Source organism: Mercenaria mercenaria, chromosome 11 (assembly GCF_021730395.1).
Source record: "Mercenaria mercenaria strain notata chromosome 11, MADL_Memer_1, whole genome shotgun sequence".
NCBI classification, from domain to species: Eukaryota; Metazoa; Mollusca; class Bivalvia; order Venerida; family Veneridae; genus Mercenaria; species Mercenaria mercenaria.
This window is the reverse complement of record NC_069371.1, coordinates 79712416-79736734: the sequence shown is the minus strand read 5'-3', so window position 1 is coordinate 79736734 and position 24319 is coordinate 79712416. Positions and strand designations below refer to the sequence as shown.

Genomic DNA, 24319 nt, shown 5'->3' with positions numbered 1-24319 from the left:
GAAAATATCAGATTTCTTGGTTAAGTTTTATGTTTAGGTCAACTTTTTCCCTAAACTATCAAAGCTATTGCTTTGAAACTTGGAATACTTGTTCACCATCATAAGCAGACCCTGTACATCAAGAAACATAACTCCATCTTGCTTTTTGCAAGATTTATTGCCCCTTTTGGACTTAGAAAATCAGTTTTCTTGGTTAAGTTTTATGTTTAGGTCATCTTTTATCCTAAACTATCAAAGCTATTGCTTTAAAACTTGCAACACTTGTTCACCATCATAAGTTGACCCTGTATAGCAAGAAACATAACTCCGTCCTGCTTTTTGCAAGATTTATGGCCCCTTTTGGACTTAGAAAATATCAGATTTCTTGGTTAAGTTTTATGTTTAGGTCAACTATTTCTCTTAAACTATCAAAGCTATTGCTTTGAAACTTGCAACACTTGTTCACCATCATAAGCTGACCCTGTACAGCAAGCAACATAACTCCATCCTGCTTTTTGCAATAATTATTGCCCCTTTTGGACTTAGAAAATCATTTTCTTGGTTGAGTATTATGTTTAAGTCAACTTTTCTCATAAACTATCAAAGCTATTGCTTTAAAACTTGCAACAGTTTTTCACCATCATAAGTGGACACTGTACATCAAGAAACATAACTCTATCCTGCTTTTTGCAAGAATGATGGCCCTTTTTAGACTTAGAAAATCATGGGTAGGACAATATTTCTATTACACAAAAAAAATCAGATGAGCGTCAGCACCCGCAAGGCGGTGCTCTTGTTCCACAGTATCTCAATTATGTAATGGTGGGGAGGGGTTAAGCTAGCCAGTGTTTCTGGATTGTTTTCAAGTACTAGCTTGTTCTCAGCTAGTGACTACCAACTTCTCCACTTGAGATTGAAGAGGAATGACTGCAGACACACAGTCTTCTATCATATCATCACCGAAAACATACTTTCTCTGTTGAGTCTATTGACAGCCATTTATAAAAAAACACAGTTTTTTTTAGTGGCATTACATATTTATATTGGATTTATTTGTTAGTATGTAATATTTAACCTTGTTATGCATTTTGCCAGAATTATGGCCCTAGAAAATTTGAGTTTCTTGGTTTAAATTTTAGCTTGACTATTCGAAGAGGAGTCTAGCTATTCTACTCACCCTGGCGTTGGCGTCACACCTTGGTTGAAGTTTTTTTGCAAGCAAGAACATATGGCTATCATTTAAAGGCATATAGCTTTGAAACTTATATTTTCTTTTTCTAGGTCAATTACCAACCTCACTGGGTCAAGTCCCATAACTCTGACATGTATTTTGAGCAAATTATGCCCCCTTTTAGACTTAGAAAATTCTGGTTAAAGTTTTGCGTGCAAGTTACTATCTGCAGAACAAATGCAGATAAAAAAATGTAAAACTTACATGTGCCTTTGGGGTTATAAAACTAGTTGATTGCATCAAGTCCCATAACTCTGACATGCATTTTGGTCAAATTATGTCCCCTTTTGAACATAAAACTTTGGTTAAAGTTTTGCATGCAAGTTACTAAACTTGCCGACGAGCGATTGCACCCATAGGCGGCGCTCTTGTTTGACCTTATGATATTGTTCATTCAAGCATTTTCAGGGGGCAGATGTCATACAAGGTTGACATTATTCTTGTTTTTCAATCAGATTGCCAAAAACCTGGCAGCCCTAGGGCACTAAACATTGATCCAGTTTGGGATGGCCTTATTACAGAAAGGTAATAGTGCACAGGTATTTTTACTGCAAAACACTAAACATATGCTGCAAGGTGATGAAATTAACTCAGATCAATTGGCAAGTAATAAACAGATGCTAAGATACAAAAAAAGTTGATGGTAAAAAAAAGAAATTGATGTGGAGAAGAAATGGTACATTAAGGTAGAAAGTAACCCATAGGTACAACAACAAAAAGATCAAGACAGTTTGCTGGTGATTTAACCATTCACCTAAGGAACTTCTGACATAGGTTTTGAGGGAACTTTAGCACAGAGTTAAATCTCTATCTGAGGGAAGTTCCGACAGAGAATTGTCACTGCCTAAGGGAACTTTTGACAAAGGTATTTCATTACCTTTTGGATTTGTCGTACCTGAGAAAACTTCTGACAAAGGTTTTGGTTACTACTTTAAAGAATTAATGACACAGGCTTTGTTTCTACCTGAGGGAACTTTTGACAGAGATTTGTCACTACTGGAGGAAATGTTGACAAACGAAACAATGTACATCATCAACATGAAGCGGACATGCGCATACTTGGGGCTGTGTTGGAGTCACACATGTACCCAGGTCCGCCTGTCCATCCATCATTTCCACTACGTATTTTCTTAAAGAATATTTTCATAAAATTAGCATCAATTGTAAACATCATTAGGACAATGTACAGAGTGCACAGTCATTCTTGTTCTAGGGGCAGGTTTGTTCATTTCTGATATATGTTTGTTACTTAGAAAGTGCAGGTGCATCATTCAGTGCTGGCTTGCACCAACCTACCTTCAGTGTTGGCTTGCACCAGCCTACCTTCAGTGTTGGCTTGCACCAGCCTACCTTCAGTGTTGGCTTGCACCAACCTACCTTCAGTGTTGGCTTGCACCAGCCTACCTTCAGTGTTGGCTTGCACCAGCCTACCTTCAGTGTTGGCTTGCACCAACCTACCTTCAGTGTTGGCTTGCTTGCACCAACCTACCTTCAGTGTTGGCTTGCACCAGCCTACCTTCAGTGTTGGCTTGCACCAGCCTACCTTCAGTGTTGGCTTGCACCAGCCTACCTTCAGTGTTGGCTTGCTTGCACCAACCTACCTTCAGTGTTGGCTTGTACCAACCTACCTTCAGTGTTGTCTTGCATCAACCTACCTTCAGTGTTGGCTTGCTTGCACCAACCTGCCTTGAATGTTTGCTTGCACCAACCTGCCTTAAGTGTTTGCTTGCACCAACCTACCATAAGTGTTGGCTTGCACCAACCTACCTCAAGTGTTGGCTTGCACCAACCTACCTCAAGTGTTGGCTTGCACCATCTTGCCATGAATGTTTGGCTTGCACCAACCTACCATGTGTGTTGGCTTGCACAACCTTAAGAAGCAGCAATTAATTGTTATTATGCTGAAAAGGAGAAAAGAAAAAATGATTGTGATTGTAGAACAACAGCCCCAGATTTAGAGTGTTTTACATAAACCAGTCTAAATAACAAAACACTTTCAATGCCAAGTATTTACTGGAAAGTGTTTTTGGTGGGTTTAACATCATACAAACAAATATCTGGTGAAGGTAGACCCAGTGCATGTTCTGTGGTAATTTTCTATTCCACCAGATAACTGTAAAATTAATGTCTTTGCTAGTATTTGTACCAACATCTTTTACTTAGGTTTTCAAGATCAGGGGAGACAATGCCTACTTAGAAACCATAATGATTGTGTCTGAGTAGTTGGTCATAAGCAAGTTAGGGGGATGCCGTAACAACATAGGTATTACATTGTGTGTTCAAATCCTACAAAAGAAACAAGCATATTTATCTGGAAAAAAAAAAAAAACATATTCTTTTTTCTTTCAAGAATAGAACCACAGTCGAACTTCGTTCTGTCAAACTTCATGGGACTGACGAAATTTGTTCGAGTTATCGGTAGTTGGAGCCTCTGAACAATATGTATTATATAGGTATTTTGCCGTGACCTGACAATGAGTTCAAGTGAAGGGTAGTGTTTAAATTATCTGAGTTTGAGAAAAAGAAGTTCCAGTGTAATAATATCTTACTTGCTGGTTAAAACATTGGCATATATATTCTTCTTCCAAAATACAAATATTATACATTTCTACTTCTACAGGTTGTAGTACAGATCCCAATCATTTGGAATTTACTCGCACTGACCTTGGTTAATTAAAATACTTTTGATTTTTGAATATCTGTTAAATGCCTATGGGTAAGATAAAATAACACGCTGATTAATGTATTTTTATCATATTTCCTGTACTAATTGATTTTGGAAGTAGAATTTGAAAAGTAATTAGAATTTCTGTAACAGAATCATTGATCAGTGCCAGATAAGCCGTATTTAGACATGGTTACTCTTGGTGATGAAAATATGTCTAGAGTATCCAGGTTTTGTTTGCTAAATGCAAAACTTTTGTAAATGTTTCTCTTAGTGTTTAAAGGCACTGACCTTCAGATCATTCGACAACAAAAAAGAAGAAAATATTAAGATACCCGGGGAACTATTGCTATATTTCTTAAGAAGGTTTTGAAACTTAGTTACTGACTGTTTGTATGTTATAGAAACAAGAGAATTAGTTGTTTTTATGCCCCGGCATCTACTGATGCGGGAGGCATATAGTGATTGTCCTGTCCGTCTGTTCGTTCGTCCATCGGTACGAGGTTAACCAAATGGGACCGTTTCGTCTAGCATCAATACCCCTTACTAGAATGACTTGATACTAATGCAGATGTAACCTGTGACCATTCCTCATCTTCAGACATCACCTGACCTCAGTTTGACCTTGACCTTGACCTCATTTTGGACTTAGGTTGCTTTATATGGGCCATCTCTTGGTTAACCAAATGGGACTGTTTCGTCTAGCATCAATACCCCTTACTAGAATGACTTGATACTAATGCAGATGTAACCTGTGACCATTCCTCATATTCAGACATCACCTGACCTCAGTTTGACCTTGACCTTGACCTTGACCTCGTTTTGGTGCAAAATCTATCAACAAGGATGCCACCTGGGGCATCAAGCGTTTATTGAACGCAGCTCCGTGTTTACTATTCTTTTTCATTTAAATTGAAAAGTGTTTGTAACGGGGTACCGGAGGTAAACTGCCTTAATTATGATAATTCATATTAAACAGTTGATAAGAATGAGTTCCTCCGTGGTGTGTTGGCCTCAGCTAAGAGGTAGAATAGTTCTTATTGCAGAGGCGGCCTTGATTCCATTCCCGCCTCCGACAGTTTCTTTTATTTTGCATTTTATCGAAATGGTTTGTAGAAATTAAGTTCTAATCTCAGTTATTTTGACCTTCTTAAAGTTCAGATCCACTCTTAATTATTCTGACTTTTACAAAGTTCATTTCCACTCTCATTTATTCTGACTGTTGAAATTCAGTTCCACTCTAAGTTATTGTGACTTTGATAAAGTTAAGTTCCACTCTCCTCAATTATTTTGACTTTGTAGAATTTCAGTCTCATTCTCAGTTATGTTGACTTTATAATGGTTCAGTTCCACTCTTATTTATTCTGACTCTGTTGAAGTTCAGTTCCACTCGGAGTTATTGGCTCTTTGTTTAAGATTATTTCCACTCTCAGTTATTGTGACTTTAATTAAGTTCAGTTTCATTTTCAGTTATTTTGACTTTGTAGAAGTTCGTTCCAATATCAGTTATTGTGATATTGTAGAGGTTCAGTTCCACTCTCAGTTATTGTTACTTTGTTAAAGTTCAGTTTCACTCTTAGTTATTGTTACTTTGTAGAAGTTTAGTTCCATTCTCAGTTATTGTCACTTTGTTCAAGTTCAGTTTCACTCTCTGTTATTGTTACTTTTGAGAAGTTCAGATTCACTCTCAGTTATTGTTACTTTGTTAAAGTTCATTTTTACTCTCAGTTATTGCGACTTTGTAGAAGTTCAGTTTCGACTCTCAGTTATTGTGACTTTGTGTAAATTCAGTTTCACTCTCAGTTACTGTTACTTTGTGTAAGTTCAGTTTCACTCTCAGTTATTGTTACTTTGTAGAAGTTCAATTCCACTCTCAGTTATTGTGACTTTGTAGAAGTTCAATTCCACTCTCAGTTATTGTGACTTTGTTACAGTTCAGTTTCACTCTCAGTTATTGTGACTTTGTAGAAGTTATATTCCACTCTCAGTTATTGTGACTTTGTGACAGTTCAGTTTCACTCTCAGTTATTGTGACTTTGTAGAAGTTATATTCCACTCTCAGTTATTGTGACTTTGTGACAGTTCAGTTTCACTCTCAGTTATTGTTACTTTGTAGAAGTTCAATTCCACTCTCAGTTATTGTGACTTTGTTACAGTTCAGTTTCACTCTCAGTTATTGTTACTTTGTAGACGTTCAGTTTCACTCTCAGTTATTGTGACTTTGTAGAAGTTCAGTTTCACTCTCAGTTATTGTTACTTTCTTAAAGATTAGTTTCACTCTCAATTATTGTTACTTTGTAGGAGTTCAGTTTCACTCTCAATTATTGTGACTTTGTTAAAGTTCAGTTTCATTCTCAGTTATTGTGACTTTGTTCAAGTTCAGTTTCACTCTCAGTTTTTGTGATTTTGTAGAAGTTCAGTTCCACTCTCAGTTATTGTGACTTTGTATAAATTGAGTTCCACTCTCAGTTATTGTTACTTTGTGTAAGTTCAGTTTCACTCTCAGTTATTGTGACTTTGTAGTTCAGTTCCATTCTCAGTAATTTGGACTTTGTAGAAGTTCATTTCCACTCTCAGTTATTGTGACTTTGTGTAAGTTCAGTTTCACTCTCAGTTATTGTGACTTTGTTAAGTTCTAGTTAAAAGCTCAGTTCCATTCTCAGTTATTGTGACTTTGTGTAAGTTCTTTTCCAATCTCAGTTATTGTGACTTTGTTCAAGTTCTAGTTAAAGCTCATTCCACTCTCAGTTATTGTGGCATTTTAGAAGCTCAGTTCCAGTTATTTTGACTTCGTTCAAAGTCAGTTTCACTCTCAGTTATTGTGACTTTGTTCAAGTTCAGCTTCACTCTCAGTTATTGTTACTTTGTTGAAGGTCAGTTCTACTCTCAGTTATTGTGACATTTTAGAAGCTCCGTTCCACTCTCAGTTATTTGGCTTTGTTCAAGTTCTAGTTAAAGCTCAGTTCCATTCTCAGTTATGACTTTGTTCAAGTTCAGTTTCACTCTCAGTTATTGTGATTTTGTAAAAGTTCTATTCCATTCTCAGTTACTGTTACTTTGTAGAAGTTCAGTTCCATTCTCAGTTATTGTTACATTTTAGAAGCTCTGTTCCACTCTCAGTTATTGTGACATTGTAGAAGTTCAGTTCCATTCTCAGTTACTGTGACTTTGCAGAAGTTCAGTTCCACTGTTAGTTATTGTGACTTTGTTCAAGTTGTGTCATTGTGTATTTGTAGAAGTTCAGTTTATCTCTCAGTTATTGTGACTTTGTAGAAGTTCAGTTTCTCTCTCAGTTATTGTTACTTTGTTCAAGTTCAGTTTCACTGTCAGTTATTGTGACTTTGTTCAAGTTCTAGTTAAAGCTCAGTTCCACTCAGTTATTGTGACAATTTTAGAAGTTCAGTTCCATTCTCAGTTATTCTGACATTTTAGAAGCCCAGTTCCACTCTCAGTTATTGTTGCTTTGTGTAAGTTCAGTTTCACTCTCAGTTATTGTGACTTTGTTCAAGTTCAGTTCCACTCTCAGTTATTGTTACTTTGTTAAAGCTCAGCACCACTCTCAGTTATTGTGACTTTGTTGAAGTTCAGTTTCACACTCGGTTATTGTTACTTTGTTAAAGCTCAGTTCCACTCTCACTTATTGTGACATTTTAGAAGCTCGGTTCCACTGTCAGTTATTGCGACTTTGTTAAAGTTCAGTTCCACTCTGAGTTATTGTGCATTTGTTGTGCCCCCCCCCCCTCCATGAGTGGTGGGGGCATATAGATTTGGTCTTGTCTGTGCATCCGTCAGTCCGAAGTTCTTGACGCACCTAGCTCAAAAAGTATTTGATATAAATTGATGAAACCTTGCATGAGTCTTTATCATGATATGAACTTGTGCACCTCCTATTTTTCATTTTGGTTCGCCCCCTATTTTCAGAGTTATGGCCCCTGAGTAGTCAAAAATGCACTTTCACCTATTTTTCGTCTGGCTCCGCCCCCTATTTTCAGAGTTATGGCACCTGAAATAGTCAAAAATGCACATTTTCACCTTGTGACATGCCTAGCTCAAAAGTATTTGATATAGATTCATGAAACCTTGCATGAGTCTTAATCATGATATGAACTTGTGCACCTCCTATTTTTCATTTTGGCTCGCCCCCTATTTTCAGAGTTATGGCCCCTGAGTAGTCAAAAATGCACTTTCACCTTGTGATGCACCTAGTTCAAAAAGTATTTAATGTAAATGTTGAAAACTTGCATAAGTCTTTATCATGATATAAACTTACACACCTCTTATTTTTTGGCTGGCTCCACCCCCTATTTTTAAAGTTATGGCCCCTGAAATAGTAAAAAAGTGCACATTTTCACTTAATTATGTGCCTAGCTCAAAACGTATTTGATGTGAATTTATGAAACCTTGCTTGTGTCTTTATCATGATGTGTCCTTGCACACTTGGCATTCTTCCTTAGAATCTTGGCATTTATTACAAAGTTATGGCCCTTGAAATAGCCAAAATAGTGGATTTTTTGTTTGTGATGCTCATAGCTCAAAAAGTATATGGCCTAGAATAACGAATCCTTTTCATAAAATGTTTGTTGAGGCTATACCCCATTAAGACTGCAAACATTTGAATTATTTCCCCATATTTGTGACAAATGTACCAGTGGGGGGCACACCCTGTGTCCTACAGACACGTTCTAGTTAAAGTTTAGGTCCTGTCTCAGTTATTTTGTTTTTGTTGAAGTTCAGTTTCCCTCTCAGTTATTGTGATTTTGTAGAAGTTCTATTCCATTCTCAGTTATTGTTACTTTGTAGAAGTTCTAGTTAAAGCTCAGTTATATTTTAGAAGCTCAGTTCCACTCTCAGTAATTGTGACTTTGTTCAAGTTAAGTTTCACTCTCAGTTATTGTGAATTTGTAGAAGTTCAGTTCCACTCAGTTCAATTGCACTCTCAGTTATTTTGACTTTGTTTAAGTTAAGTTTCACTCTCAGTTATTGTGACTTTGTAGAAGTTCATCTCCATTCTCAGTTATTGTTACTTCGTAGAAGTTCAGTTCCACTCTCAGTTATTGTTACTTTGTTCAAGTTCAGTTCCACTCAGATCAAATTTGAGTAAACTTTTAACGTGAATATTTCACAATCAGTGCCATTAAAAAACATATTTTGGTTTTGCATGATACATTAGTTGTGTGTGTCTTGGTCACACTTAATGGTGTATTACAATCAAAATGTCCTCTTCTATCTTTAGATCACCTGAACACCAAGTGATCAAGGTGAGCCATGATCACCTGAACACCAAGTGATCAAGGTGATCTATGATTGTGATCCGATGCATCCCTTGTGTGTTATAATTGTTGTCTTGCATGTGGTTGTCAACAGTTGTAATGTGAATACTCTGAAGGGCACAGTTTTGATCTAATACTGATGATTCATGGTTAGAATTAGACTAGCCACTAGACTGTTAATAAAGATTTTGTCACAAAATTTTTAATTTTTATGTTTTTCCTTTTTAATATGTGATAGTGACAAAATTAATGTCAGTCTGTTTTACAGATTTTCTCGGGGAACTTATTCTAATATTATCATGTGATTTGGCCTAGGATATAGACTGGCTATATTCACAACTTTAGGAATAAAAATTAAAAGAGAAAGATTGCCTTAATAAAATCTTGAACTGGTCGAGTACTTATCTAGTAAAAAAAGCCAGGTCACTAGGTCAAATCATCACAATCTTTTAAAAATTCTAGAGATCAAAATTTTCTTTCTGTTCTACTTAGACTCTTGTCAGAATATTTTTTAATCAAAATATAGGTGAAAATTGGGCGATCTATGGTCAAAAACAGGGTCACTATTTCACATAAAAGAAATCTTCTACTGAAACTGATTTTTATTAGCAGTGGTGTTTGTAAACAGTGGCCTAAAGTAATTGCAACTGCAAATACATAAAGGTGTTACCAGTATGTTTTGTTTTGCATTGTTTTCTTTTTATTGTGACTGGTCTTTGTCCGGCGTCTGTTGTTGTATGTCGTGCGTCATCCATTGTCTGTCAACATTTGCCTTATTAACACTTTAGAGGCCACATTTGGGACCCAATCTTTATGAAACTTGGTTAGAATGTTTGTCTTGATGATCTCTAGGACAAGTTCCAAACTGGGTCATTTTGGGTCAAAAACAAGGTCACCTGGTCGAATCAGAGGAAAAGCTTGTTAACACTAGAGGCCACAGTTGTGACCCAATCTTTATGAAACTTAATCAGAATGTTTGTCTTGATGATCTTTAGGTCAATTTTGAAACTGGGTCATATGGGGTCAAAAACTAGGTCAGTAGGCCAGATCAAAGGAAAATATTGTAAACACTAGAGTCCACAGTTTAAGTTTGAAACTCGTGAGAATAGGTCAGAATGTTTGTCTTGATGACCTCTAGGTGAGGTTCGAATCTGGGTCATGTTGGGTCGAAAACTAGGTCATTCAGTCAAATCAAAGGAAAAGCTTGTAAACACTCTAGAGGCCACAGTTGTAACCCAATCTTTATGAAACTTAGAATGTTTGTATAGGTGATCTCTAAGTCTGATTTGAAACTAGGTCATTCGGGTCAAAAACTAGGTCAGTAGGCCAGATCAAAGGAAAACCTTGTTAACACTCTAAGAGTCCACGGTTTAAGTTTGAAACTCAGTAGAATTAGTCAGAATGTTTGTCTGGATGACCACTAAGTCAGATTTGAATCAGGGTCACATGGGGTCAAAAACTAGGTCACCCAGTCAAATCAAAGGAAAAACTGGTTAATACTCTAGAGGCCACAGTTGTAACCCAATTTTTATGAAACTTAGAATGTTTGTATAGATGATCTCTAGGTCGAGTTTGAAACTGGGTCATATAGGGTCAAAAACTAGGTCAGTAGGCCAGATCAAAGGAAAATCTTGTGAACACTTTTAGAGTCCACAGTTTAAGTTTGAAATTCATGAGTATTGGTCAGAATGAGGATGGCAACGAATAGCATTTTAGGTATTCGAATATTCGGTCAACAATTCGAACGAATATTCGAATATTCGGTCATCAGCTGATCAACAACTAGGGTCAAAAACTAGGTCAGTAGATCAAAGGAAAATCTTGTTAACACTCAAGAGTCCACAGTTAAAGTTTGAAATTCATGAGAACTTGTCAGAATGTTTGTCTTGATGATCTCTATGTCATGTTCGAATCTAGGTCATATGGAGTCTAAAACTAGGTCACTGGGTCAAATCAAAGGAAAAACTGTTAACATTCTAGAGGCCACAGTTATGACCCAATCTTTATGAAACTTGGTCAGAATGTTTGTCTTGATGATCTCTAGGTCAAGTTTGAAACTGGGTAATGTGGGTTCAAAAACTAGGTCAGGAAGTCAGATCAACTCTGGTGAGCGATATTGGGCCACCATGGCCCTCTTGTTTGAACTCAAGTAACATAATTTAATGAGGTCTGCAGTGAATGAAGGTTTTGAAATTATTAAATTATTGCCGTATGGTGTGCAAATGTTTGTAATTGTTCTCCATGTTAACTGTAAAACTTTGTAACAGATGGGTTTTTAACTGGTTTCTTTGTATCTATTACACCTGAAGATTAGTTATCAAAATGGTGGAAGCTTGGCAATATAAGGAATCTTGAAAAATCAACATCTCTGAAGGAGGAGGGATAATGATTTGATGTCTGTCCTGATGTTTGTCCCTCCTGTCCCATTTTAATAGGATGCAATGAGAGGAAAGTGCAGAGCTCACATACTGATAAATTGCAATGAGAGGAAAGTGCAGAGCTCACATTGTAATAAATTGCCATGAGAGGAAAGTGCAGAGCTCACATTGTAATAAATTGCCATGAGAGGAAAGTGTAGAGCTCACATTGTAATAAATTGCAATGAGAGGAAAGTGCAGAGCTCACATACTGATAAATTGCAATTAGAGGAAAGTGTAGAGCACACATTGTGATAAATAGCAATGAGAGAAAAGTGCAGAGCACACATTGTAATAAATTGCAATGAGAGGAAAGTGCAGAGCTCACATACTGATAAACTGCAATGAGAGGAAAGTGCAGAGCACACATATTGATAGATTGCAATGAGAGGAAAGTGCAGAGCTCACATTGTAATAAATTGCAATGAGAGGAAAGTGCAGAGCTCACATACTGATAAACTGCAATGAGAGGAAAGTGCAGAGCACACAGCACACATATTGATAGATTGCAATGAGAGGAAAGTGCAGAGCTCACATCGTAATAAATTGCAATGAGAGGAAAGTGCAGAGCTCACATATTGATAAATTGCTATGAGAGGAAAGTGCAGAGCTCACATTGTAATAAATAGCAATGAGAGAAAAGTGCAGAGCACACATTGTAATAAATTGCAATGAGAGGAAAGTGCAGAGCTCACATACTGATAAACTGCAATGAGAGGAAAGTGCAGAGCACACATATTGATAGATTGCAATGAGAGGAAAGTGCAGAGCTCACATTGTAATAAATTGCAATGAGAGGAAAGTGCAGAGCTCACATACTGATAAACTGCAATGAGAGGAAAGTGCAGAGCACACATGTATTGATAGATTGCAATGAGAGGAAAGTGCAGAGCATACATTGCAATAAATTGCAATGAGAGGAAAGTGCAGCACTCACATACTGATAAATTGCAATGCAAGGAAAGTGCAAAGCTCACATTATAATAAATTGCAATAAGAGGAAAGTGTAGAGCATACATTGTAATAAATTGCAATGAGAGGAAAGTGCAGAGCACACATTGTAATAAATTGCAATGAGAGGAAAGTGCAGAGCTCACATGCTGATAAATTGCAATGAGAAGAAAGTGCAGAGCACACACATACTGATAAATTGCAATGAGAGGAAAGTGCAGAGCTCACATTGTAATAAATTTCAATGAGAGGAAAGTGCAGACCTCACATTGTAATAAATTGCAATGAGAGGAAAGTGCAGAGCTCACATACTGGTAAATTGCAATGAGAGGAAAGTGCAGAGCTCACATTGTAATAAATTGCAATGAGAGGAAAGTGCAGAGCACACATATATTGATAGATTGCAATGAGAGGAAAGTGTTGAGCACAATTATTGATAGATTGCAATGAGAGGAAATTGCAGAACACAAATATTGATAAATGACAATGGGAGGAAAGTGCAGAGCTCACATATTGATAGATTGAAATGAGGGGAAAGTGCAGAGCACACATATTGATAGATTGCACTGAGGGAAAGGTGCAGAGCACACATATTAATAGATTGCAATGAGGGGAAAGTGCAGAGCACACATATTGATAGATTGCAATGAGAGGAAAGTGCAGATCACACATATTAATAGATTACAATGACAGAAGTGCAGGGTGCAGTATAATATTCATTCTTGCTTCAAATATTTTGGAGCTTAATTTGAATCTATGATCTTAAACTGATTTGAACTTAGTTTACAGTAACTGTTAAACTTAGTTTAAGGTTACAGTAAGAATAGTAGTATATCACTGCTGTAAGATTGTAAGAAATGAAACATTTGATGTACAGTAGAGGTGTTATCAATCAAAATATGTCCACAAGATTGTCAAACGATGATGACTATGACCTTGGTAATATTTTCAGCTCTAATTGTTGTGAGATAAAAGTTCATAAGTTGGTTTTATAAAGTTTGTTTTGCACTTCATGTATAATAGACTGTGCAAGGATTATCAGTTTGTTCTGTGAGGATTGTTTGTGATGAGTTGTTAGCTTTACAGAAAAACTGGATGTATCAATCATTTTATCGAGCTGCTTGGCAAAATGGTGCAGTTGAAGGATTGAACGGAAAACTGGCATAATTCCTTCTTTTTTTAATATGAGTTACAACAGTGTTCTATTCAATCCTCATTTATTATTTTTAGAATACATCTTTTAAAAAAAACAGGAGTATAATGTGAAATTCGCATTGAAAAATAAAGATAAAAAACTTAAAATATATATAATGTCGAAAAAAGTAAAATTTATAGGCAGCTTTCCTATATGTTTAAATGATGCTTCACTTTAATTTTTTATGTAGTAAGTATGATAAACAGATATCTGTATATAATATATGCATTAATCATTTAAATAAATAAAGAAATAAACATTTATTATACTGTAGTATTTATTAATTACAAAATTTTTAATAAAGTGAAAAGAAAATATGCAAATTAATGATACATAATAATTTTATGTGTAATTATGAAATTCATAAATGGATATAACTGTTAAACCTATCTGAAAAGACCACCCTTGAGAAATGCAAAAGAAAGTGGTCTTTGTTGACAGGTGGTCTGGCAGTCAGCACAGGTAAATTAATCTTAATAGAAGCCTGTTTTATAGTTTAAAGGCTCATAATAACTTTGTTTATTATGTTTTTGAAAACCTTGCCTAGGGCATAACTCGAATACTATACAAGGTATTACCTTGATACTTTACATCTTGATAGAGGTCTGTGAGAGGGTGTGCAGTGACAAGGAACTATAACTCTAGGTGGTCTCATTTTTGAATTACATCCCTTTTGCTACAGTAATTTCGGGGAGCATCCATTGGTGATACCAATCACCCCGTCTTATCTATTTGTCAAAGGTTTGAATATTATATTGGTATAAAAAGTAGGAAGTATTTCTGATTCACTCACTATGCTGCTACTGTGAAACCAGGGAAAGGTAACTCTTTTAAGACTACTTATTTGGACAAAGTATTTATAGATCCGGATGTTTTTCCCAAAAAAAAAGTCTATTAGCTTCAAGATTTTTTGGTTATCATTCAAACAAAAAACTACTGTAATTTTCAAAGACTGTTTTTTTTTGTGACTGTACTATATACATAGACACAATCTTCTCTCTTCATCCTCTTGACACAATTATATGAAACTTCACACAATTGGTCAGTAACAACAGTAGTTGTGCATGAGGCATGTTAGGTTCTTTAAGAGTTACGGGACTTTGATTTTTGTTACTATACTATTATACATAGAGTCTACATATGCAAACTTGTGCGTGCCTAATCTCCTACGCAGGCTATTTGATGAAACTTAACACAAGTGATCACTAGTAACCCTTGCTGTGCATTGTGCATGTTAGGTTCTTTCAGAAAAATATTCTGCACAGTTATGAGACTTTGTTTTTTGTTTACATACTATATACAGTCTGCATTATGCAATCTTGTGTGTGGCCTAATCTTCCAAACCCTTGCACACAATTTAATAAGACTTCACACAAGCGATCAGTACCAACCCTAGTTTAGCATGGTGCATGTTACTTTCTTTTAGATAAATATTCTGCAGAGTTATGGGACTTAGTTTTTTGTTACTATACTATATACATACAGTCTATACACATACAGTCCACATAATTATGCAGTCTTGTGTGCATCAAATTGCAATGTACTGTGTCAGTGCATGCGGGGGGTACATTCATCACCTGTAGTAATAGCTCTAGTTCCTAATGAAAAATGTGTATATATTAAACATATTTTATGTAGGGAAAAATGCACAATTCGCAATGAAAAATGTATATTCCATCTCGAGGGTTCAACGCAATTAGGGGGTATCTACATATAAATATAATAACTATATGTAGATATGCCCTTATTGCGTTGAACCCTCGATCTGATAGTCACACCAACACATACTAAAAATTGTACACCACTTTTTATGACACGCACCTTGTGTTAACAAAATTATGTTATATGCATATTGACAAGGTATTTGAAATGGTATTTACCATGATTTTTTGCAGTTCAGTGCAATAGAATAATGACAATGTTAATATTAGCTAAAAAGAAATGATGTGTCACATTTCTTTAGCAGAATTGCCAAAACAAGGGAGCTAGTGCCGCTGTCCAAATTTCTTGCATTTACCGCATGGTGCTATTTAAAAATATTGTTATCATGAGATGAGCGATATGTGCTTTAGTTTTGCACTGAATTTATTTTTGTTGTCAATGAAGACATAGCCCTAAGGTACCGTCTCAAGTTAATTTATTTTCTCATATGATGTAGACTATAGGAATGTCATGATTGTGTAACGGAAATTTATGATAAACACATTCATGATCATGCAGATGTATGTAAATCAGGTGCTATAAATATAGACAGCTTTGCAGACATGGTACAGGAAATTTCGACCAATATATTCAAGGTTTTTAAAGAAGATTTTTAGAAAAAAAAACAACATCTAATTACTTTGAAGTGTTAATTGTTGCTTAACATGTAATCTTTATACATAGATCATACTAAGCACACGACTATGTGTGTAATCTTTATACATAGATAACACACGACTATGAATCTGTACACATAGGTAACAAACGATTATGTGAATCTTTACACATACGATTATGTGAATCTTTGCACATACAATTATGTGAATCTTTGCAGATTATGTGAATCTTTAAACATAGGTTAAGCCACTTGGAATATGGTTGGCTACTGTGGTCGTAAGACAGATAAAGCAGCTTTCCAAATAGAAAAAAAAAAATTTTTTTTTAGGAAAACACTTCTTTCAATATTACACATGAACATACACAGTGTCAGAGCCGTAAAGGGAGGTAATCAAAACAATGGATTCAGTAATACTTTTTACTGTGTAATCAAATATTCAAACCTATGACAAATATATGAGAAAACAAATTTAAAAAAATGGGATTAAACTTAAAAAAAGAAAATGTATATGTTCAAAATGAAAAATATGGCAGCCACATTTTAAACAAAGGCATCATGACCCTTTATCGGAGGTTGTAAAAGTGTTTCCATACACTATATCTCTGTAACCCTTCCTCCACGGTCATTGCCCCCTTATATGTCCTGTCAGTGAATATATAGAATAGATGAAATAATGTTACTACAGGTCAATAAGTTCTTAACCTAACTTACATAAAGATAATAAGGATATGATATGATGATATAATAGTAGGCCATCTAAATCAGCAGTATGACTATGTATAAGAATAAAACCAGGGAAAATAATGCTGTGTGTAACAGTGATGTTGTTCTAAGTTGTATGGAAAAGGTTTAAAATGCAGAAAATCTAATGAAAGATATATAAAAAAATGGGTATTTGTTCATTTCAGTTGTAATTAAGTCACTGTATCAATTTTCACAGTTGGCATAGCTACAGGTGACAGTGTTAGGACAAGCAAATTTTCTTGTTATTTCAAGGTTTTTTTTGGCATTGATAATTGATATTTTTCAGAGTAAAATTACTGGATTTTTTTCCAAGTGGTCGTTTTTAGGAATAAGGGTAGGGAAGTTGCTGCCACTTATATCACGGATTATTGGATGGATCTTCATCCACCTTGGTCTGTATCATCATTGTAAGGACTTTTTCCATGTAGGGTCAGGATTAGGGTATGAGATTTAGGTCTAATGTGCCTTTAAAACGAAGCATCATTTCAGACACTGAGAAAGCCTCGGCGATATGTGACCTTTTTGTGTCGGTTCGCTGTAAAACCCAACTCATTCATTCATTCATTCAGACACTAAGAAAATCTCATGGAACAATAGTAATTATCATGGATTTACTGTTCCATAATTAAAACGTTTTACTGCATGTTTGATTAATGACATTTTTTTTCGAGATGCACACTTAATATATGCAGTACACTGTCCCAGTGAGTGACATACATACCTGTGAGAAATGGGAGTATAGGTAGATAAATTATAGATGCACAGGAAGTTAGCCGGTAATGATATAGTATGTCTGGATTTAAAAAAAAAAAAAAAATTAAAGAAGGAAGAATTGGATATTTTCTCCTAAATACTTAAAGTGAATTAACTTTCTAAGTGAAGTATTTAATTTATGATATTTCGAAAAAAAAAAAAAGTTAAAATGGAAGAATTGAATATTTTCACCTTAATACTTATAGTGAATTAACCTTCCAAGTGAAGTATTTAATTTATGATTATAAAATTAAATTGTTATATAAGTAGGCTTTTAAGTTATGTGAAAAAGATGTAATTAAACAGCTGTTTTATTGGTATACGCAATAGAGTTGACAGTAAAATAAACTTGATACAAGTTCATGAAAATGTTGAGCTGTAAAACACACAATTGTATTTTGAAACTTCATTTGAAATGCTAATTTGAATTGACATTTTGCAAACTTATTCTAGCATTACATAAAACAAGAAGTTTGCAAGGATTTACTTTATGCTAACAGTAGTTACAGCTCCAGTTTGCTGAATCATGTGCATTATATAAATCAACAAAATTATGGTAATTGGTTAAGTGCGTTACATTTTGTTGAGGTAAAAGTGTGTTACATTTTCTCAATGTAACAGCTGAGCTGTGATATCACTTACTGTAAAATATAAAAAATTTATTTACATATGTTGGATTGATTTAATTTGATAAAATAAGCAAAAAGTTAAATGACTTCGTTTCAAAATACAACCACTTTTAACTTAATTAAGTATATTACATTAGATGCGTCTTATTTTGCCAGAAGCTGTTATATATACAGGCTGCCTGATTTAGTGAATAAATGACTTTTACCACCTACGGTTTGTGATGTTAACTGCTTTAGTGACCTTTAGTAACCCATTTGTTGTTTTTCTGGATTTACATTTTGTTTGCAAAACACACTATTTGTTATTTATGAAAACCCATACTGGCTATACTAGGATTATATCATTATTTTGAACTCTGGATTTTCTTTCAAATGGTCAGTCTGTATTCTAGTGAATTTGGAATTAAAGTGTGTCACATTCAAGCGAATTTGCAATAAGTAGTTTTTACCTTGTTAACCATGGAATTAACAGATGACATCACAAGTCCCTCGAAGGCTTTACAGATGAAGCAGAAGCTAAAACTGAAGATTCCAAGTCCTTTGGTAAGTTTTCATAAAACTTGTCATTAATTTACTTTTCCATTAAGGTAGTTACGCATGTTTGATATTAACCCTTAGCCTGCTAAATTTCTAAAATGAACTGGTCCATCATTCAGTTTTGGCAATACCATTTATTATTCGAAGGGGTGTTTGCTGGAAACTTCCTGACTGAATAGCGAACAGTGCAGATCATGATCAGACTGCACGGATGTGCAGGCTGATCTTGGTCAGCACTGGTCGCAAAGGCAGAATAACTCGCCGCCAGCAGGCTAAAGGTTAAAACCAGCAGTAATGGCATAATTCATTCAGGATGAGTGTAGAATAAAGCCTGGACTCTACATATGGAAATGAAAATCATTTTATGAATTAATGGCAACCCTTCAGTAAATTTAATAAAATGTTAAAAAAGTTCAGTTTAAATATTGTCTTAAAGTCCGAGCTTGAAATGTGTTTGTCTCTTTGATAAATGGCAAATATGTAAAAAAAAAAAACAGCACATACATTTTATTTCTATGGTGCCCCTAAAGTGACATGTTACGCACTTTTTTTCCACTTAGGTAATGTGAGACTTTTTTTATTTCGTTTAAACGAAAATTCCTTGTTCCAAATGAGCAGAGCTACCTTAAATTTCTTTGGTGACTAGAAGTATATCTTATACCCAAAGTTTGTCTTCTAAACTTCCTTTACCATAAAAAAAAGAGTCAAATGATATCTAGGTTTATATTGGTACAACATCGGTGTTAAAATTCGTTCTTATGACCACTTTGATAACCCTATAGTCCATGTAACAGCCGTATAGGAAAAATAAATGGCTGTAGTTTCATCCATTTGATAAACCCTTAAGTCTAAAACCATTGATAAACCTTAACCCATATTTATAGCCATTTGACAGAACCAAATTAGGTATATAGTTGCGTAAATACGCAATTAAATTTGCAAAATGCGCAATTCAAGAAATAATGTGAATCAACATGCATACAAAAATAAAAAGTACTTAATTCTTGATTTGAGACATGAGTTTCAGTTGTTTACGTGGGATATATAGCAGTCAAATGTTATATTATTAGAACTTGCGTCAAACTTGTAGTTATTGCTTTTCCAGTAAAGTTAGAAGTTTGTCATACAGCAAAAGGTGTAAATTATGACGCTATTTGAGAACTGGTATCAGTAGTTTTGCTTGATAACTGATATGAGCAGTTTTGCAAATGATAATTATTAGAGAATTATGGTAAACAATGTTATGGCTGGCTAATGCAAATGACACATTTTTGATGATTAACTATTTCAGGAACTGGTTTTACGTCAGACACTAACTTGTTGTTTTTCAACTAAGTATACGACATTTATGTATTTTTTGATAAATATAGAATAAAGTATTTCAGCAGGTTTTAAACAAAGACGTACAACTTTTCCGGTGCTAAAAAAACTGACTCGCATGCAATAATTTATGAATGAATTCGTAAATTCATACGCTGTTATAACAGAATAGCGCCTTAAAGAAAAACCTTCATTTTTCTCTATATCTTCTACAAATTGAAGAATAAGGCATGCAAGAAAAAGAATCAATCACTGGCAGGGGGTAAAGATGGGAATATACGGCACTCGGGTAACTGTTAAGGCGGTAACTTGGCTCCTTACCCGAGTGCAGGATATTCCCATCTTTACCAGCAATCAGTGACAGATTCTTATAATAATATACAGAGTACACAATTCAAATAACTCCTAGTTTGGCTTATAAGTTGCTATGATTTGAATTGATAAGCTGGTAAGTCTTTGGACAGAGTGATCATGAAACTTTGTCCATGTTTTGTTTGATGATACTGTACACTGTTGTTTGATGATGATGTACTCTGCTAGTCTTCAAGTTTCCCTCTACAAAATCAGACATTATGTGAGCTAGACAGAAGTGGAGGGAGAAGACAAAATAACTCTTCAAACATAATTAGCCCACTTACCCAATGCTCAGATATTATCTTTGTTACAAGCATTTCTGAATCTCTTGGAAAACATAAATTGTACATGTGGAATATTATATTTATTTTGGTAGGGTTTAATGTTATTATATTTTTCCCTGGTTATCTATGTAATGCATTTATGTGAATGATGCTGATTCATCTCTTAAATCTGGGAGAATTATTGATAGATTTTCTATAACTCTGGCTAGAACAGATTTCAGAGAAGTTGGATTTCATGCCCTTAGTCTAATAAAAGAAAGTAGGTATTCCTATACTGTTAAAACTAATCTTATCTGGAGTATCAAGATATTATCGGAAATGAGATACAGATACGAAAGAACAGTCAAGATGAGAGCAGGTAAACAGAGGGCATGCACATATCAAATGATAACTTGACACACCGGTACACAAGGGCATTCACATCTCAGACTGGTATACAAAGGGCTAACGCATCTTAGACTGGTACACAGACAACATAGACATGTCAGACTCATCTCAGACTGGTACACATAGGGCATACACACCTCAGGCTGGTTCACAAAGGGCATACACATTGCAGACAGGTACGGAAAGGGCATACACATCACAGACTGGTACACAAAAGGCATACACATTGCAGACAGGTACGGAAAGGGCATACACATCGCAGACTGGTACACAAAGGGCATACACATCACAGACTGGTACACAAAGGGCATACACATGTGCAACTGTTTAGTACGATTGGTAGAGTACTCGCCCTGTAAGCGAGGGTTTTAGCCCCGGACTGACTACACATGTATAGCATTAAAAGTAATAAAATTCTCATTAAGTTACTATTACTGGTCTGTTTCATTATGTTAATGACTGTTTCCTTTAGTGTAAAAGAGTATCGCTGAAGGAGCTGACCTGTCAGCTTGTGGGACAAGTATTGAAAACTAAACATGTGATTATTTAAGAAATGAAATATTTTTTATGGGATTGCCGGTCCTATTCTGGCGTTCATTTCACATGAACACTAAAAAATAAAGTTTCATAAAATTTCTTATATTTACATTATTTTCCTTTCCATTTGTTAACAAGATTATATTAATAAATTGCACACATTTTGTTTTATTTAACATTAAAATCAGCTTCCTGGTCATTCTGTTCAACAGATGGAACAACTGGGCTGTCATTAAAGAAACGTTTTCCCTGACTATATGCGGTCGTCGTCAAAACAAAGACTGGTTGTCACTAAGCAGCAGTGACATAACTTTCGTGCCTTTTCTTTTTATGTTTATACGAAATGAACGTTGTAAATTTCAATAGAAAAGAATAGGGCAAATGTAAATATATAGGGATAACATATGTTTTTCCATCTTATAGCATCATTCTGCAGTATCGTGAAGGAACGGTTGGTGTCGAAGCTCGAAAGGGCCAGGATACCAACATATCCTGAGGGGTTCTGCAGATGTTATAACTTGAAGTGAACATGTGCAAATGCTATATTGTATCATAAAATGTGTATAAAGCTAAAAAACAAATATATTGTCCATCAAAGTCTTTATATGTCCTTGAAATGGGCAGGAATGTCAGCATTGTCTGATCACATTAATGTCATTTTCTTTTGAATTATCCTTTATGACGCCATTATATTCTTCAGCTTTGCCACAGAACAAGCATATATAAAAGTGTGTTGTGGATTCTTCTGTTAAAAACCCCTAAAAATGACAAAGTTTTATCCTATAATATCTGGTCATAATGTTTAATGGTTAGGCATGATAATTCTCTTTACAGGCTTATGGCTGTTCACATCAAATCACCGCTGTGGGTTCACAACCTTGCTTTGGCCAGAGAATACTGTTATGTAAGGAAGCCACTTAACTGGGGATCAGTTCTTTTCTACATGTATTTATTACTCTTAAGTTCCTGAAATGAACCAGGTTGAAAAAATGGATAATTTCTTATCTGAAGTGCCAAGCATTGCTTAGTATTTACTAAATGATTTATTTTTTAATGTGCCACATCCAGCCTCATAAGGACGTTGTCACTGTGATGGCACACTAAAAGATGTCATTAAACTTTCATAATGAACTTTTGGGAGGAATGTTGGTTCTGATTACCCATGTGCAGAAAATGTTCATTGTTGCATGTAATTTAAGCTGCATCTTGGAACAGCAAGTATGGGTGAAATTGGAAAAATCGAAGATCCATTGTAATATTATTTCTTGTTTCCTAGAAACACATAACCTAATTAAGTTGATGTGTTTTTTGTTTGTTTGGGTTTTTTTGTTTAAACAATTGCAAACTGTTGCTGCTAGATTAGTACAGATTACAATCCATATTGTCTACAAGGAAATAAAAGGCTGAGATAATTATCTTGTCTCATTAATGACTATGGTTTTGTTATTGTCTAGATTTGTTCCCTAATGATTGAAGGTTTTACAACTACTAATTTCCGATTCCATCTCCTTGTTCCATCTCCCTGTTACCCAATCAATTGCTGCAATTTCCTTTTTTTCCTCCCCAACCTTCCTCCAATTTCTTCCTTTCATCTACCACTTCTATCTACCTGTCTCCCAATTCCACCTTTCATCTCCCCACCACGCTCATTCTTCCATCCATCTGCATTTCCCTTTCACCTCCACATTCCCTTTTCATTTCTCCCCAGTCCCACTTCTATTTCCCTCATCAACCTCCCATCTTTCCAAATTATCCCTGTCATCTCCCTTCTATCTCCACCTTTCCCTCTTCTGCCTTCCCATAAGCTCATGCATCTCCCAATTTCCTCTCGCATATTTTAGAGATAGTACCTAAGTTTTTCAAAACATAGGTATGAAGTGAAAAGGGTTTGAAATGAAGACACATGTACATATATTTCTCAAAAATAGATATATTAACAATATTTTAACCAGAAGCGTAGAGTTATGAGCATTTAATATTTTCATGTAAAAGAAAATTTTGTGATCAAGGAAATGTAACTCTTCTTGGACCTGGAGAGCAGAAACATCAAAGGGACATAATATAGCAAATATTTTGTACTTGGGTGCATTTGATTTAACATTCAACTGTGATCTGGATTTCTAAATAATGATCCGTGATACTGTGTGCCTAAAATATAGAACAACTGGAACAGTCCTTTAACAGCAAAAGATGCTGTAGCAGAATGAAAATTGTTAAGCTCTAACTGGGACTCGAACCCAGGACCTCTCACACCTAAGGCAGACACTCTACCACTTCTCTATAACAGCAGTAGCTATAGCCAGGCAGTTTAAGTGCACCGATTACACTAAGTGAACTGGAACAGTTTTTTGACAATAACAAATAATCGGCCGACTCCGGATTAACGGCGTATTTGCTTCGTTACCTAACGGCAGTTTTCGTGTAAAGAAAAAATATAATCTAATGCTGCAAACGTTTAAATCGGTCAAAACTGCCCAAATTTCTCTGACGTGTTTTTTAGAGTATGAAGTTACTAACTGGTAGTACCAGTGAAATATAACTTACACTGAATCATATATATTTGCCTTTTTAGCAGCTGGCGAACGGCAAAGACAGTGGGCTTTGTTCTAAGATAAGCAATAATTATTTTACCAATTTTGACAGGATATCAATTGATAGGAAATTACAGTTACAAACTAAATACCTTTCTGCAACACATGGAGTCATTTGCATTCACTGTCAATCAGTTTTATGACTAAGATCGACG

General features: G+C 35.2%; 1 protein-coding gene across 8 annotated transcripts in view; it reads left to right on the top strand.

Annotated features, from left to right (window-relative positions):
* LOC123532297 (5'-AMP-activated protein kinase subunit gamma-1-like) overlaps nt 1-24319 on the top strand; it is a 416776-nt gene that overhangs the window by 54719 nt on the left and 337738 nt on the right. Inside the window, exon 1 of one of the 8 annotated variants that reach the window (XM_053517868.1) lies at nt 18267-18697. The exons of 6 other annotated variants lie outside the window; for them this stretch is intronic. In XM_053517868.1, the coding sequence (XP_053373843.1) occupies nt 18614-18697 (84 nt within the window). In that variant the 5' untranslated portion in view covers nt 18267-18613. Of the gene's footprint in view, nt 1-18266; nt 18698-24319 lie in introns of those variants that run through there. One more of the 8 variants, XM_053517872.1, reaches the window with a different exon arrangement.